This window comes from Macrosteles quadrilineatus, unplaced genomic scaffold (genome assembly GCF_028750875.1).
Source record: "Macrosteles quadrilineatus isolate MER2022 unplaced genomic scaffold, UCM_ALF_1.0 Scaffold_9__3_contigs__length_116548681, whole genome shotgun sequence".
NCBI lineage: Eukaryota > Metazoa > Arthropoda > Insecta > Hemiptera > Cicadellidae > Macrosteles > Macrosteles quadrilineatus.
Genome location: NW_026542602.1, coordinates 14,164,987 through 14,180,737, shown reverse-complemented (window position 1 = coordinate 14,180,737; position 15,751 = coordinate 14,164,987). Strand labels below are relative to the sequence as shown.

Sequence of the window (15,751 nt, the reverse complement as noted above, 5' to 3'; positions counted from 1 at the left end):
TCCTAGCGGGCCGTCCCCCTGAAGAAGTAGTGCATCACTGAATAATGTGTTAAAATTATTCTAATGCCCAGTAACTGTGGACCAAATTTTTAAACTCTATATTTATTACTTTTTGAATTATTTAACCGCCTCGGGATTTTTTTCCATCCAGAGTATGGATAACCTGCGATAACTTATTCAGAATCATTGTTCTACTTCTGGATATTTATTTATATTGATATCAAGTATTTATTTGCCATAAATTATCCTTGGGTATCCGGTAATTTTTGTTTGACCAGATGCCCATAGATGTTGTAAGTTAAAGAAATTCTTTCTATCGAAAACGTTTTGTTATTTTTTTGCGAAAGTATACATGCACTTGGATTAAACCTTTTAAATGTTGCTATAATTATTTTCACGGGAAAACCTGTTTGAAATAAATGGCTAACCAAGCATACAGTAACCCTTAAATGCTTGCATTAATTATAAACTGCACTTGAAATATATTACAAGGAAAGGTCAGGAAATTAATTTACTGCTGAATCATTAAAAATGGTTTATTTCACCTCGAAACCTTGGATTCATTCTTGGACGTTGGATTGTGGCGTCATGTACGGCAGTGGTTTGTGGAATGGTAATTTCCACCAAGCTACGCCAATGTTTAAGCCTACGTCACCGGTCCAAGCCCTTGGACACCTGACTGGATAAGGACCATGTCGTTCAATCATAACCTCATCGTAGTAGTGCAAACGCATAAATTTTTCTTGAATGATATCTTTTTCGAAACACTTTCCGTCTGTTCTTTTATAAACAATTCTAAAATACCTATTGGGTCCTTCATATCCAAGGTTTATGTTTATTCCCTGAGTTCCAGACTCGCAAGAGTCTAGAAGGAACTTATCCAGAACTACATTTTCATCAACCTCATACACGATCCATCCTGTTGCCATGGTCGTTCTTTTTGTCATCGGCAATTCATTGTTGAGAGTGTATTCTTCGCAGATGAGCTTGAATGATTTATTTTTTAAGGTTTTAGTATCAAACACAAAAACTTTTTTTTCGGGTTGGCTGGTAGGAGCAACATCTTTGTTGAAATGCATCATATTTACGCTCCCCGTTGGTCCTAAGTTTACTATAAAACAAAAACCAAACTATCAGAATAAAATAATATTTGAAATGATCGTAAATAAGAATATTGTACAGTAATCTATATTTTCGAAGGAGTTGTTTGCAACATCCTAACGATAACATGGGTAAACTTTGCTTTATTGTAATTTGTTTTCAGAAAAATCCCTAAGGCGTTAATTTTAAATGCAGGCTTTAGCTACATCAAGAGATTCCATGCTAATACTGAAATTTAACACAATCTGACCTTTCGAAATGATGCCATTAAGCAAAGACTACATAGAAGACACGAGCGAAACATCTAACTGACTAGGCCGTGGTTAGGTCTGCAGGACTAGGTTGGACCACAGAATGAAAATGATAGAACGTACTATGGTCACCGCGATCGAGCTGGCCGAGTCTCGACACTTGAAATACATGCGTTGGTTTTTTGTCTCTCGTTTTCAATTCGTAGGCCTACTGTAAATAGTTTATCCGTGATTTAATGTTTGGTGACTGTGTTTTTAAAAAGCGTGACGTGACATAATGTGTAGAAAGACTTGAAATTTTGTGAAATAGGATCTGAAGATGGTACAGTAATACCGCAACGCGTAATGCTGTTGGATGATTGAGGACCACTATAAGCAGTCTGCAGGTATTGTAACCTTTTTATTTTGATTTGCATTAAGTGGCCTAGAAAAACAACTACAACAGATATGTTATTAAAGGTAACTTCGTCAAATATCAATCTGCAATGACTAGGTGGTGAGTATAGTCAATGGTAGTATATAAGTTATCCCCAGAAAAAATGGTTTCTTTTGTACTATAGAGTTTGACTAGAAGTATTGAAATCTTCATTTTAAATACTTACCAATGCCTCCAGCTGCAGCCCCTTTTTCAACTTCCTGAAAACATCAGTCAAACTTAAATCACAATTTTCATTCAAAGGTTAAAATTAAAATGTCCTAAGGGATGTTTTAAAGGGCGTTACAGGATAAATGTTTTATATTATTTTATAGTTAATTTAATTTTGCGTATTTATTTTGTACATAGACAATAAACATACTGCTCGGATACAAACGAACAAATGAAACTTAAAAAAATGATTTTGAGATGTAGGTTAGTAAAAACATTGACTAAAGTAAAAGGTAAAAGTTAAGAATCCATGCACAGAAGCCAAAGCCATTGTGTATTTTGTAATATTAAAATTGATGCAATCAATATTTTTTTGGTAAAACCTTTTTAACAAATATCTAGGGTTATCCTTTTATTTGAAACACGAACGAAATGGTCGGCACCACTTGTAAATATTATTATAATAAACACAAAATGAACATACATTTTTACATATTTTTAGTATTATCAATAATTATTCTTACACTCGCAAACTTTTCTGGACATTCCTTTAACTTTTTGTATCGTTTTTTGTCCACGCGTGCCATGAAATAGTAGCTGGTGACATCGTATTCACTTTCAACGCACCCCGGCTTCGCCCCAGCGATTAGATACGTCATCGTCAGGTCAAATGTAAAGACCCCGTTAAACCTTCTTGCGTCTGAGTTCTTTGTGAAATCGTTGTCGGTCACATGAATGTAGTTTTCCACCTGTGAGCATGGCGCGTCCAATTGCGAGGACAGATTCAACGTGTCTATCAGGACTCCTTCATGGCTGTATATGAACGCCCTGGCGTCATCGCTCTTGTACTCTACGCACTCAACACGTAGCTTCTTCCCTGGTACTAGTTCTATTTCCAAGTCTTTTGATGAGGCTTTATCCTCTGGTGTGATCCACGACGTGAAGATTTGCTTTGCACCCCTGTGATCATTCGTTTTCACAACTGAAAGAAAAATACGTGGCTGTATTAGGGATACAGTATTAACAAATAAATCTCTAACTTACCAAGGATAAGGAATCATTTAGAATCTCACTAGTTGTAAAGAATAAACTAGACATTACCTTAAGAGAGTTAGCTTGTTGTACACAAATAAACTGATTAATTAGGTACGTAGACAAGGTTTTAGTAGAAAACAAAGAAATTCTAGTACAAGCTAGTTAAATTATTATTTTAAACACTTTCAAGTTAACAGTGGTACCGAAACCAACGTGCACTTCGTATCGAATTGAATATTAAAGTAGGTAGTTGTATTTCCTTGTTATTAATCCTGGATCAAAGTCAAATTAAAATATATCATGCAAAAGGTTTCTAAAACTCGTGAGGCGCCATTTCGCTTTATTCACAAACTATTTTTATCGTTTGACGGCTTTGTGTAGTCAATTGATAACTAATTGGTTCATTGACAATGCAAAGACCTCGATTTTGAGAAATAAATTTTTTTTCAATGTGTTAAGTTCCAAAATGGTGGCCAAGTATCAAATTTAAGAAAATATATATATACTAAGGGGGAACACTCATTTTAACATACTCTGTATGAAACATAATATTATGCGGTCTTTTGTCATTTGAACATCTGCATTGATTTTGAATTTACAATTTTTATTGTTATAACTAGTTGTGTGCCCGTTCTACGTACGAGGATCTTGTAGTAACTTAAGCTGAAACTTTCTTATATTCATAACAGGAGTTAGTTTGCATATTTAGTGTGCATTTTTCCAGATATGCAGGTAAAACTATTATAGGAATACACATAAGCTTTCGCAAATACAATATCTGACAGTTTCAAGCCAAAACGAATGCATCACGATTAAATATCACCCGATCGTGTTAGTCCATATGTCCATGATAGTCCATATCCATATCCATATCCATTAGCCCAATATCCAATGATAAAAAAAATTGCTTTATAGATTTATGAGGCATAGCCCTAAGGTAGGCCTTTTTACACCGGTAAAAGTAGTTAAAATACTATCACAACCTCACCACAGCATACTTAACTCCGGTTGAAATTTGCTTTAACAAAAGTGCTCTTGTCTTTTCCACGAAACACTGAGAAATAAGGACATTAATGCGTTACCAACAGACATACGCACAAAAATACAGAATTGAATTAGGTAATTTGCTACGCTTTAACCAAAGCAAAGTACATAGGCCTACAAATTTAGTATTTGAAATTTTTTGATCGTGTCGTAAAGTTTTATGATAATCGTATTTAGGCCTACTTATCGTGTAGTGATAATGCCGTCTGTAATGATAACTTATATTTGCTTTGGTTAATCTTTATGAAATATTCTTTATAGATATCTTTATGGATAATATTAATCTTTACGGCATAATTTATGAAACGAAATACAAAAGACGATATAGATTGGTAATAATTAACAATACCGGTAGTTAATCACTATAAATATTTATCTTTGTTATTGTCATTAATATTATTTATTGCTTTCACAAAATTATTTATCATGGTTATTGTTATTTTTATTATTTATTGTTTTCTAGGTCGGTTCATGATCCATTTATTGTATACATATTTTCATTATTAATTCAACTATGTATTTATTTCTCGTTACTCTTAGTTCTTTCATCGTCCAAGTATTTGCATGTACTGTATTCTTATTAATGTTACTTTTGATGTTCCTCTCATTATTATTATCTATAGGCTATTTAGTCATAATGAGCAATTCACAACGTGTAATTAAGCTGAAAGATTTGTGTAAATCCGTTTGCAAATAAATAAATAAATTCACAAACCACAAAACATTGATACGTTAAGGTACGACAATAAAGCAATTAATTTCATTTCATTTCATTTTATAACAAGGCAAAGCTTTAAAACGATGGTTTGCTAAGCAAATTTTTCACTTAATGTCATTTCCATAGCATAAACTATTTTGGAGTCCAGACAGAAAACGCAAAACTAATACATTAAGACATCAATTAAATTTAATAAGAAATAAGGCACAACACCAACGATAACCAAGTTGTAAATAGTGATGTGTTTGTAGGTAAAAATAACTCTTGCTGCTTGCTACCACCGGTTCTAAGGAAAAGTACCAGTACCAAAAACCAACGTTTACAGTTATGAACTATTATAGTACCATTGAGTATAAAGTACTTACGAACAATTAAATTCGTTAATCAAGTCCCGAAGTTATTAATCAGGGATTCTGCGCAATTTACAGACAAAACTGTAATTTTATTTATATAGATGGTAATTCTTGCGTACCAAATGACAAAAATGTATCTCAAAAATGAATTTTCTCCCTTATTTGGTATAGTTAGAGTTGTAACAGGACTGTTTAAACAACACAATACCACATGAGTTTTTTTACCTATGTAGTTTTTATGTTTTTCATGTTAAATAACTTGAAATATCCACCAATTTAATACTAAAATTACTTAAAATTTGTTTTATAGGTCTTTACTTTAATAATCTCTGTACCAAACTTCAATTCTTTTTAAAAAACCGTTAAAAAGGTTTTGTGAAAAACGGGAAATAAATGGTGGTTGTACTTTTGAGTTTTGGGAGTATTAACGTGATATTTTAGTTTTTCTTTTGTTGACGAATGATACCTTAAAGGTCGGTGCAAAATTTGGGTACATCTTGTATTTTATACTGACTGATGTCAAAGTTTGAACGTGTATTGATCCATTACAATAATACGCGTATTTTAAGTTTAAAACCCATCCTCCTTTAGTCCTTTACCTCAAAAACACTACGATTGAGAACAATTAATTGAGCGGAGCGAAGCGAAGCTCTTTAGCATCATCTTCAATGCAATCTTTGTAACACTTAATCTCAATAACGGCTGAACATATTTTTGAGCGGAGCGAAGCGAAGTTCTTTGGGATAAACTTCAATGCAATCATTATAACACTTAACGAGGTGTTAGCCCGTCCTACGTACGGGAATTCAGTAGTCCAGTTAAAACCGTGTACAATTCAGATCAGCTAGTTTACACATAAAGACAAAGTTTCTTGCAGTTTTAATGTGAAAAATCATCTTGTAAACAAAATGTTGTGTGACCAAATATTTTTTTATTCCATCATAGGCCTATACGATATGCATTTTAAATCCGATAATTTTACAATAAAACAGCGATTCTGCAATTTTTACGATTTGAAAATCGTTGAAGTGAGATTTGCAGCCGATTCGCACGGACGCACACTGATTATAAGTAGGCCTACAGTAGAGAGAGTAATAGTCAATTGAGAAGTGTATAGACCTAGTCAACGATACCACCTTCCATGATTACTTACTTACTTACTCCTTCTTAATCTTTTACCCAAAAAAGGGATAGATTGCGTCTCGACAAAAAAAAAATAGCATAGGTACCTGCCTCTTCCATATTTATTATCACCACAATACAACTACTATACACAATTTCCAGTAGGTCTGAATGAAACTACCTAAAATAAAACGATAATATCCAATACAATTCACAGTACACATAATTTAACTTTGGTGTCCTAACATCAAAAGTAATCGAATTGCAAAATTAATAAGTGTAAACAAAGAAAAGTAAAAACAATAACAGTTTGTTTTGAAACAGCTGTTTGGTTCAAATAACATTCACTTGAAAAAAAAACTTGTCACATGTAGCAGGAGTAAAAAGTAAACACGCTAGTAAAGCTAATGACGTAATTGTCAATGTTTATTATCCATACCGTATATCAGTTCTATCCTTGATATTTAATTGAATAAATGTACATCGTATAATTTCCCATATTAGTTAATTTAAACTACAATATATTCATAGTTAAAATAAAAGTGATATTTTCACGTTTGGGGGCGCTGATATAGGCACCCCCAAACGTAACCACAACTGAACACGATTTCATAAAAGGATGGTTTGTCTAATTGCAGTATCCTAGGTCAATTTTGACGTTGTGTTCAATCTATGTCATCCATCTGTTTATCTTTGTATAAAACCCGGCTGAGGTTGTGGTCGTAATTTAAAATCGTGATTCCTGATTATTCTTGATCTTCTTTTTATGACATCAATATTTCCGGGCCTAATCCAAACAAAGTTAAAGCAGCCAAACATTAATTGTAAACAAAAAGCTACCATGAAGAATTTAAACATTGTAAACATTGTTATTTTTCTAATCTTTCCTTGAAAAGTATAGCAGTAAAATAATTTGCATCTATCCTTTTTTATTAAGACTCGTGTACAGAGCCTCGATTTGTACTGTGGTTTAATTAATTTTGGTCTAAACTATTTTAAACTGTGGTCTAATTATCTCTACTAATCTTACTTATTTCCTATAATCAATGACAAACTAAGAGTAAATAAAATAACCTAATAGTTCCATAGTTTATATTTAACCAGCTGTTAGTTAAAACAAATTATATTGCTCTAAAACAAATCGAAGGTTACAAATATTGCTTTAAAAAATAATTTGAACATCCTAGTATTTTACTATGTATATTCAATTAATCTGTCATACTCTTACAGAAGAATTGAACGTACCAATGATTAGCATTACACATAGTATAAATAAGTCAACATTAAGTATGTCTTTACATTTTTATCCAAATGCTGAATTAGTGACACAAAAGCTGAATGTTTACAGCTGTTATGTTAAGCACATTATTTTATGACAAAAGCTAGTTTAGAATCTTAGCGTCGGCTGCTAGACTTTTTAAAAATTAAAACTTAATTTCTAAAAAACTGGGACCCTAAACTAAAATTATGGCTTCGACATTCCCTAGTTTTCAAAATTATCTTTCTTTCAACACAAAAATCATGAAAATCCGTCGAGTGGTTGATTCAGAATGGTGAAATAAAAAAACACTGTTTCGTTTTAATATTATAGATATAGATCTCAATAACGGCTAAATACATTTTAGCAAAACTTACCAAGGTTGCGTTGTCAAATGTTTGGATGGTTTGGACGTAACCAATTTTAATTTTTTATAATGCTTATATAGTTTGAAAGTAACTCTAAGTTTTTAAATTTTAACATTGGTCTTATGGGTTGCCATGATGGTTACAAAATAACAAGGTAAATGTAAACAAAACAAAGAATCATATTACATGTTTAAATCAAGCTACGACCTTAACGCAGTAAAAAGGAAAAAATTTGGATAATGACGACGGATCAAATAATGCAGAGAAAGTCTTGGATTTACATTTAAGTCGCAATTTGGAAACGACCACTGATCGAATAGGTACAGTCATAGATAAAACATACTTTCTTAGGTACATTAACAGATTTGATTTACGTAGCTAAATGAGGTTATATAACAAATAACATTTTATCTTAAACAAATCGTCGGTGAATCACCTTCATGTTTCCATCTCATAAATGGCAAACTTGAACAGGTCCACGACGTAGGAAGTAGTAGGCCTAATAGCGAGAAGTGCGGAGTGTGGGAAACGTTTGTGGCAGTTAGATCATTGTATATAAAATACTAAAATGCTATTGGAAGGGGGGAAACAAGTTCACAACGTAGGAAGCGATGAAGGGAGTAGAAAAGGCCAGCAGTGTGTTATGTGGGAACCGTCTGTGGCACTTAGATTAATGTATCTCCAATATTAAAATGCTATGGGAAGGGAGGGAAACAGGTCCAAGACGTAGGAAGTAATGAAGGAAGTAGTTATGTTAGCTAACAGTCTGGAGTGTGGGAACTGTCGGTGGTGGTTAGATTAATGTATCTGCAATCCTAAAATGCGATGGGAAGGAAGGGAAACAGGTCCACGACGTAAGACCTCATTGGTGAATAAGGAAGTAGTAAAGGCTAGCAGTGCAGAGTATAGGAATGGTTTGGGACGGTTAGATTAATGTATCTTAAACATTAAAATCCTATGGGAAGGGAGGGAAAGAGGTCCACGACGTAGGAAGTGGTGAAGGAAGTAGTAAAAGCTAACAGTGCGGAGTGTGGGAATACTTTGGGGCAGTTAAATTAACGTATCTAAAATAAAAACTATAGGAAGGAAGATAAGCAGGTCCACGACGTAGGAAGTGGTGAAGGAAGTAGTAAAAGCTAACAGTGCGGAGTGTGGGAATACTTTGGGGCAGTTAAATTAAAGTATCTAAAATACTAAAAAAAACTATGGGATAGAAGAGAATAGGTCCACTACTTAGGAAGCGATGAAGGAAGTAGTAAAGGCCAGCAGTGTAGTGTGTGGGAACCGTCTGTGGCAGTAAGATTAATGTATCTGCAATCTTAAAATGCTCTAGGAAGGGAGGGAAACAGGTCCACGGCGTAGGAAGTGGTGAAGGAAGTAGTAAAGGCTAAAGGTGCTGAGTGTGGGAACCCTTTGTGGCAGTTAGATTAATGTATCAGAAATACTCAAAAACTATGGGTAGGGAGCGAAACAGGTTCACGATGTAGGAAGTGGCGAAAGAAGTAGTAAAGGCTAGCAGTGCAGAGTGTGAGAACATTTGTATTTTATTTTATACCTATAATCTTTTTTTATTTATTTCTTTATTAAAAACCATGAAACATGATTGCTCCGCTCAACTGGCTTTCACTGCTATGAAAGCAATCCTAGTATGACATATAATCGGTATTATTATTTATACTTATCATTTATTATAATATTTGATTATACTTATTATAATTCAATATTATGCAGGGTGAATCAGACCACTCGTACACATACAACGGGATCCAGCCACTTGTGAAGCTCACTGTCTCACTTAACAGGTATACAAATTTATACCCACTTCTAGAATAGCTAGGAATCTATAACATGTTGTGGAGGTCCGTCTCAGTCCCAAACCACCCAGAAAATCCAAAAAGTTACATTTTCAAATTAACCCCCCCCACAAAATCCCTTTAATCGCCCTTTTTTTTTAGAGAAATACGTTTTTTAAAAAGGTTATAACTCGAAACGGTAAGAACTAGCAAAGATTTGATCTCATTCCTTCACCTTCAAAAAACACCCACTTCTAAAATTTGTAAAATGTATTGGATTCAGACTGTTTTTAATTTTTTAAATTACTTTTCGGACACATATTTATAGTTTTTTATGATCCCAACATTGAAAGAAAAGTGCCTAAAGTGGAATTTTAAAATTGTAACCCATGAACAAAATGTATACATTAATTATATACTTTAATACTTTACTTTAATACTTTTTAATGAAATGGCAACCATACAAAGTAGGTATTATATTTATTCCCACGGCAGACGCGTAGTTAGCCTACACTTGGGCCGGCGACGTGAGCGTGGTTTATTGTTTGTGGAAATGTGTATCGCGTCAAGCAAGTTGTAGACTAGATCTAGTAGGCATAGCCTAAAACAGAGGCTATTTATTTCCCGTGTGGTTAGTACAGCAATTGTTTATATAAAAAAACAAGCAAAAACAATTTTTTATATCTTTATTGTCTTATTAACTTATAATATTATTCTCCACCTACAAGTATATTTTTCTTAAAAATAAAGTAATTATAAAATCTGTTATACCGTTGCCTTGAACTTTTGCAGAAGAGACGAGAACTGAGGTCTGTAGGATCTGAAACAAAAGACCATATATTAAACGTTTAACAGTGCAAACGCAAGAACCTATCTCCCCCAAAAAAAGCTTTGCCCTAAGAAATCTATGTTGGGAAAGAGAACGGTGATCACGAATATAGTAGATTCTGACGTAATGAGATAGGCTGACGCTGCCCAAGTGTTGAGCAACGTGAAACGCAGCTTCCTGAAATTTGTCCCCTTTATTACATGCCAACTAGGGAATACACTTAATTTAGGGAATTAATCTTAATAAGCTAGGGTGGAAGTAGTGTGAAAAATTAATAATGCAAGATTTGGAGTAGTCTATATTCTTCCTAATATTTCCAAAATCAATAAATATACATATCAATTATGTACAAATAAAATAATTTTATTAATCATAAGCCCTTCACAAAAAATAATATAATGGGTGGGTCTCACTCTAAATTACTTGGTTTAACTGAACTCTGGCATAAAATAAGTGAAATCACTATCAGATCTCTGTCTGAAAACATCAAACACCACTAATAATGTCCATTCTTAAAAATGTATAATAAATAAAAGTGGATTGAAGATCCTTACAAACTATTGTGAAAATGTACTTTTCAAGAACAATATTTCAGGTTTGTCTGAAACTTTACATATTTACTGCACTTGGTAAAACAACACTGAATGATTTAAAATTAATACTTTACTTTACAATCCAAATAAAACTCGAACAACATCTACATACATAAAGTTCTCTGTGATATTCCTATAATACAATTTAAGATTACTTACACTTTCTACTGGAGCCACTTCACTTCAAGTCCACATTTCCAGTAAAACTTAACGGGCAAACCTACTTCGAATTATTTTATCAGCCAGTGCTACCACTAACAATTTAAAATACTCAGCTCTCTTACTTTTTAAATCTTATAGCATAGATTAAATATATAATTTTAGTTTGAGTAATTTCAAATTATTTTGATATTTTACCTCGGTACTTTGATTCAGTAAAAAACGTAACATTATCTTTCGTAGAGCGATGTAGAGAACATCGATCCCTATCAGTATAATTGGTATAATGGGCATTAGTTAATAAAACCTTACTCACTGAACATAATATTACTATGTATATCAATGTACTGACATTACCGTATCGATAAGTGACTATAGGTTCCCATCCACTTTAGATATTTCACAATTTAAAACCAAACTATGGTGGCAACATATTTGGCACGGATATCGTTTGAAAATTACGGTATTTACTCAGGGGAGGTATAGAAGAGGCTACGACAGCTGAGGGCTTCTTATTAGCTGAGGGAACACCATTACCGTAACAAAACGTTTAACGGCCATCGGCCTCGGTGGTCTATTGGTTAGCGAGCCGGGCTGATATACTATAGGTTCCGGGTTCGAATCCTGCTGGTAGCATTAACTATTTGTCCAAGTTTTTTTATTATCAGCAAGTTTGGTTGGTTAGGTTTGGTTATTACAGTTTAATTTTATTATTAAGTCATTATAAAATTTTAATTAAACAATTTCTAGTTTTATTTAATAAAAAGAATTATTTTTCCGATTACTAAACTTTTGTTATATTATTTCTTTATCAGCAAGTTTGGTTAGTTCGGTTAGGTTATGATAGTTTAATTTTATAATTAAAAAATAGTAAAATTAATTTGAGGCATTTATAATTTTATTTTATGAACAGAACTATTTTTGCGACTAGTAAACCTTCATTGCCAAAGTGCTCTCTACTACAGCGCTGCTCACGGATGAATTTTGAACTAAATGCCTCATTTGTACCTCCCCTAAGTCAGACCCGAAAATTACCCTTTTGTGTAGATAAAAATGGTTGCTGTGCAGAGTATGGCCAAATAGAATGAAAAAGTCTCACTTAAATTGAATACCCATATGGTGTTTTTATAGTTACATTAAATTAACGCGATTCTGACTATTTGATTGAACAAAGGAATAAGTAGGTTGAATTTTTAAATTAAGCAGATTCTGTTGGTATCAAAACGGATCACTTAAATTTAACATAATTCATTGCAGACAATCGATAAGATTAAAATGTGTTTTTAATTTTAGACATGAGGTTTGTTTAGTATTTTGTTTATTTATTTGTTTATAATGTAGTTCTTTTTCGAATAATTGCCATTGTTTGAATAAAAAAACGGGTTACGTGCATATTATATGGCTTTCTTATACTGTACATGGAATTTCGCAAGAAAACGAAAAGTCAATATTGGTGTAAATATCAAGATATGTGGGCTGTTTTTCTAGTGGGGCCTTGATCATACCCAATTACAAATCAAAGCTATATAAGCAACAAAACAAACTATTTACTAACTGGAAGTTATCTTGTGAGAAGTTCTTTCTGGATTTAAGTAAATATTAAATATCATTTCACACACAACACCATAATAATTGATATCATTATGTACTTGTAAATAACTAATAACTGGTAAAGTATTAGAAGTAAAGCAAAGGGGATACAGATAGTATAAATAAAAACTTACCAACAATGATCCAAGAGCCACAGTCAATATTCGGCCCATCGCAAATAAATGTGGGCCAACCTATCTAAGTGGGGCACTGGATCTAGATGTAGATGTTTTTTCGCTGTCAAACTTAGTCAGAGATAAATTGTCATTAATTGTCCATAAGTATCATAGTCTCACTAAGTAACGCATGACTTGCACCATTTGCAGTAATAACTCATACAGTTTCTATGTATGTCATGACATTAATTACACTTTAACGCAAACCACTCGATGTAAAACGTTGAGTCCCGCTAACATTTGACACCACCAAAAATGTATTTATCACAACAATTTTTCATTATAATTTTTTTTAAGCCACTTACACTCCCGCCACAGCAAACCAGTGGACTAAACAAATTTCTCATTTACTGACCCATTAAATAACATTAAATAACATCAGGTTTAAAGAGAAATTAGGTTAGCTGCGACGGGGGAGGAAAAATGTTTTTCATCAAATGTTAATGGTATAGAATTAAATAAATAAATTTGCCAAATTTGATCAAAATGTATCCATAAACAATCAAACTAGAACAGAGTTAAGGTAAATGCACCAGTAGCTGACAGTGCTCCAGAAGCTGACAGTTTGAGTTTCTTAACATTATAATGTGGCCTCTTAAAAATATTTACACATGATTGCATTGTTAGAAGAACATATGTTTATTCTTGATTTGTTTACAAAAAAATCATTTAAATTTAGCCCATACTTGCGGAATGGTGGTGGTTTGAAAGCGACCCTGTCCGTACACATCACATTTAGTCGATTCCCTTAATGAAATTGTTAAGAAAGTTAGTTTGGTTTTTTGTCATTTCGCTAAATTTCTTAAATAGTATTAATGATTAGGCTCATTATTTTTATCAATTATACCTTTGTTGACAATTTCATGAAAAAATTGGGGCGTTAGGGGTTTTGGATTTAAAATTATATCAATGTCAGGCTTTGGTACACAAAAGCCATACAAGTTCCAATAGCTGACAGGGGATATTTGCTACTTGCACAATATTAAATTGGTTTCACACATCGAAATTTGCATGCTATTTATAATTTATGTGATCTCACATTTTTATAAAATGATTTTAATTTTTTAATTTATAAGCCAAATTATCTTAAAAAATGTATATTTTTTTAAAATATATATAAAATATATACAGGGTGACAAACAAGTCTGGAAACGGTTTAATATCTTTTTAAATAAATCCGTTAGAAAATTCAAACCTTTCACATCAACTTACATGTGTAAAAACTACTTTTTCCAAGCATTATCATTTTTTTACCTCTACCAGGGGACGGCCCACGAGGAGTAGGTACATAATCTTTAGGGTAAGCATAGGTTCATATGCACATCATTTTAAAGGTCTGGTCCAGTGGAGTTCATTGCCGGAAACCGCGTCAAAAAAGGTTCATCCGTTACAAAATGGCGGCTGTCCAAAGTTCTTGCGGAATATACCCGCACAGGCATACTGGTATATTGGTAAATACTCGTATTAAACATTAGCTTGAGAGCTGAAACTGTATTTTAAAGTCAACTAGCTCATAGATTAATATTATAAAATCTTCAAAACAAATTTAACCGAATTTCAGATTTCCCGGATAATGTTGAATATTAGTATTTACCAATACTAAGGCCTCTGCAGGTATATTCCGCAAGAACTTTGGACAGCCGCCATTTTGTAACGGATGAACCTTTTTTGACGCGGTTTCCGGCAATGAACTCCACTGGACCAGACCTTTAAAATGATGTGCATATGAACCTATGCTTACACTAAAGATTATGTACCTACTCCTCATGGGTCGTCCCCTGGTAGAGGTCAAAAAATGGTAATGCTTGCAAAAAGTAGTTATCATACATATAAGTTGATGTGAAAAGTTTGAATTTTCAAACGAATTTAGTTAAAAAGATATCAAGCCGTTTCCAGACTTTTTTGTCACCCTGTATATATATTTTAATGTAAATATCATTTATTTTAAAATATGTAAAATAAATTTTCTTAATAACGTTTTATGTGATTTTATAATTTAATTATTAAGTTAGATTTTATTCGTCTTATAAATTATAAAACCTTTAGGTTTAGCAGCTAGTACATTTAAGTTCCAGTGTCAGCTACTGGGACAACTGACAGTCAGCTACTGGTACAAGCACTTTTTTCACTGTCAGCCACTGGAACACGTACAAAGGTTGAATTAAGTTTAAAAATGTTATAAAATATATTTAAAAAACCCTTTTTGTATGACAAATTTGAAAACTACACTAAATTTAGAATCACATAAAATCCGTAATATCTCTTTAGTTCCTATTTATTCAAAACCACGGATTATTAAGTGCGTATAGTTTCTTATACTGTCAGCTACTGGTGCGTTTACCTTATAGCTAGCTAATTTGACCAAAACTACTTGTAAAAACATGTAGTATTTTTTCGGTTTTCTTACCTCAAATTCAATTGTATCAATGCATAATGAATACGTTATTGCATAATATGCATAAACACACGATATTTAAAGTTGAAGATATAAACTCACAAATTCAAGAGGTGATAAAAATGCGTGTATTTTTTAAGTAAGTCAAGTGAACAATAACTAATTGAATGAAAAGTAAATCATAAATAACACAATCATGTTAAATAAAACTATTGTACAGGTAAGTAGTAGGGAGTCACTACAGTACCCCCTGCCAGTGGTTGAGCTGTGAAGAAGCAAACACGAAGATTCAAATAAATCAACTCTGGAACCGTTCTGGAAAATGAACTTGCCTCCCAGAGCACGTAGTTAATGGTGTAGATCTCAGAATAGGTTTTGGT

At 32.9% G+C, this 15,751-nt stretch overlaps 1 protein-coding gene across 1 annotated transcript; it reads right to left on the bottom strand.

Moving 5' to 3' along the window:
- Positions 1 to 522: 522 nt before the first annotated feature.
- LOC129004442 (uncharacterized) lies at positions 523 to 13,063 on the bottom strand. The gene is made up of 5 exons (XM_054433028.1): positions 12,935 to 13,063; positions 10,401 to 10,449; positions 2,463 to 2,920; positions 1,955 to 1,988; positions 523 to 1,111 (listed from the first exon to the last, which is right to left on the bottom strand). The coding sequence occupies exons 1-5, from the start codon at positions 12,971 to 12,973 to the stop codon at positions 561 to 563; spliced, it is 1,131 nt and encodes a 376-aa protein (XP_054289003.1). The 5' UTR covers positions 12,974 to 13,063; the 3' UTR covers positions 523 to 560.
- Positions 13,064 to 15,751: the final 2,688 nt, after the last annotated feature.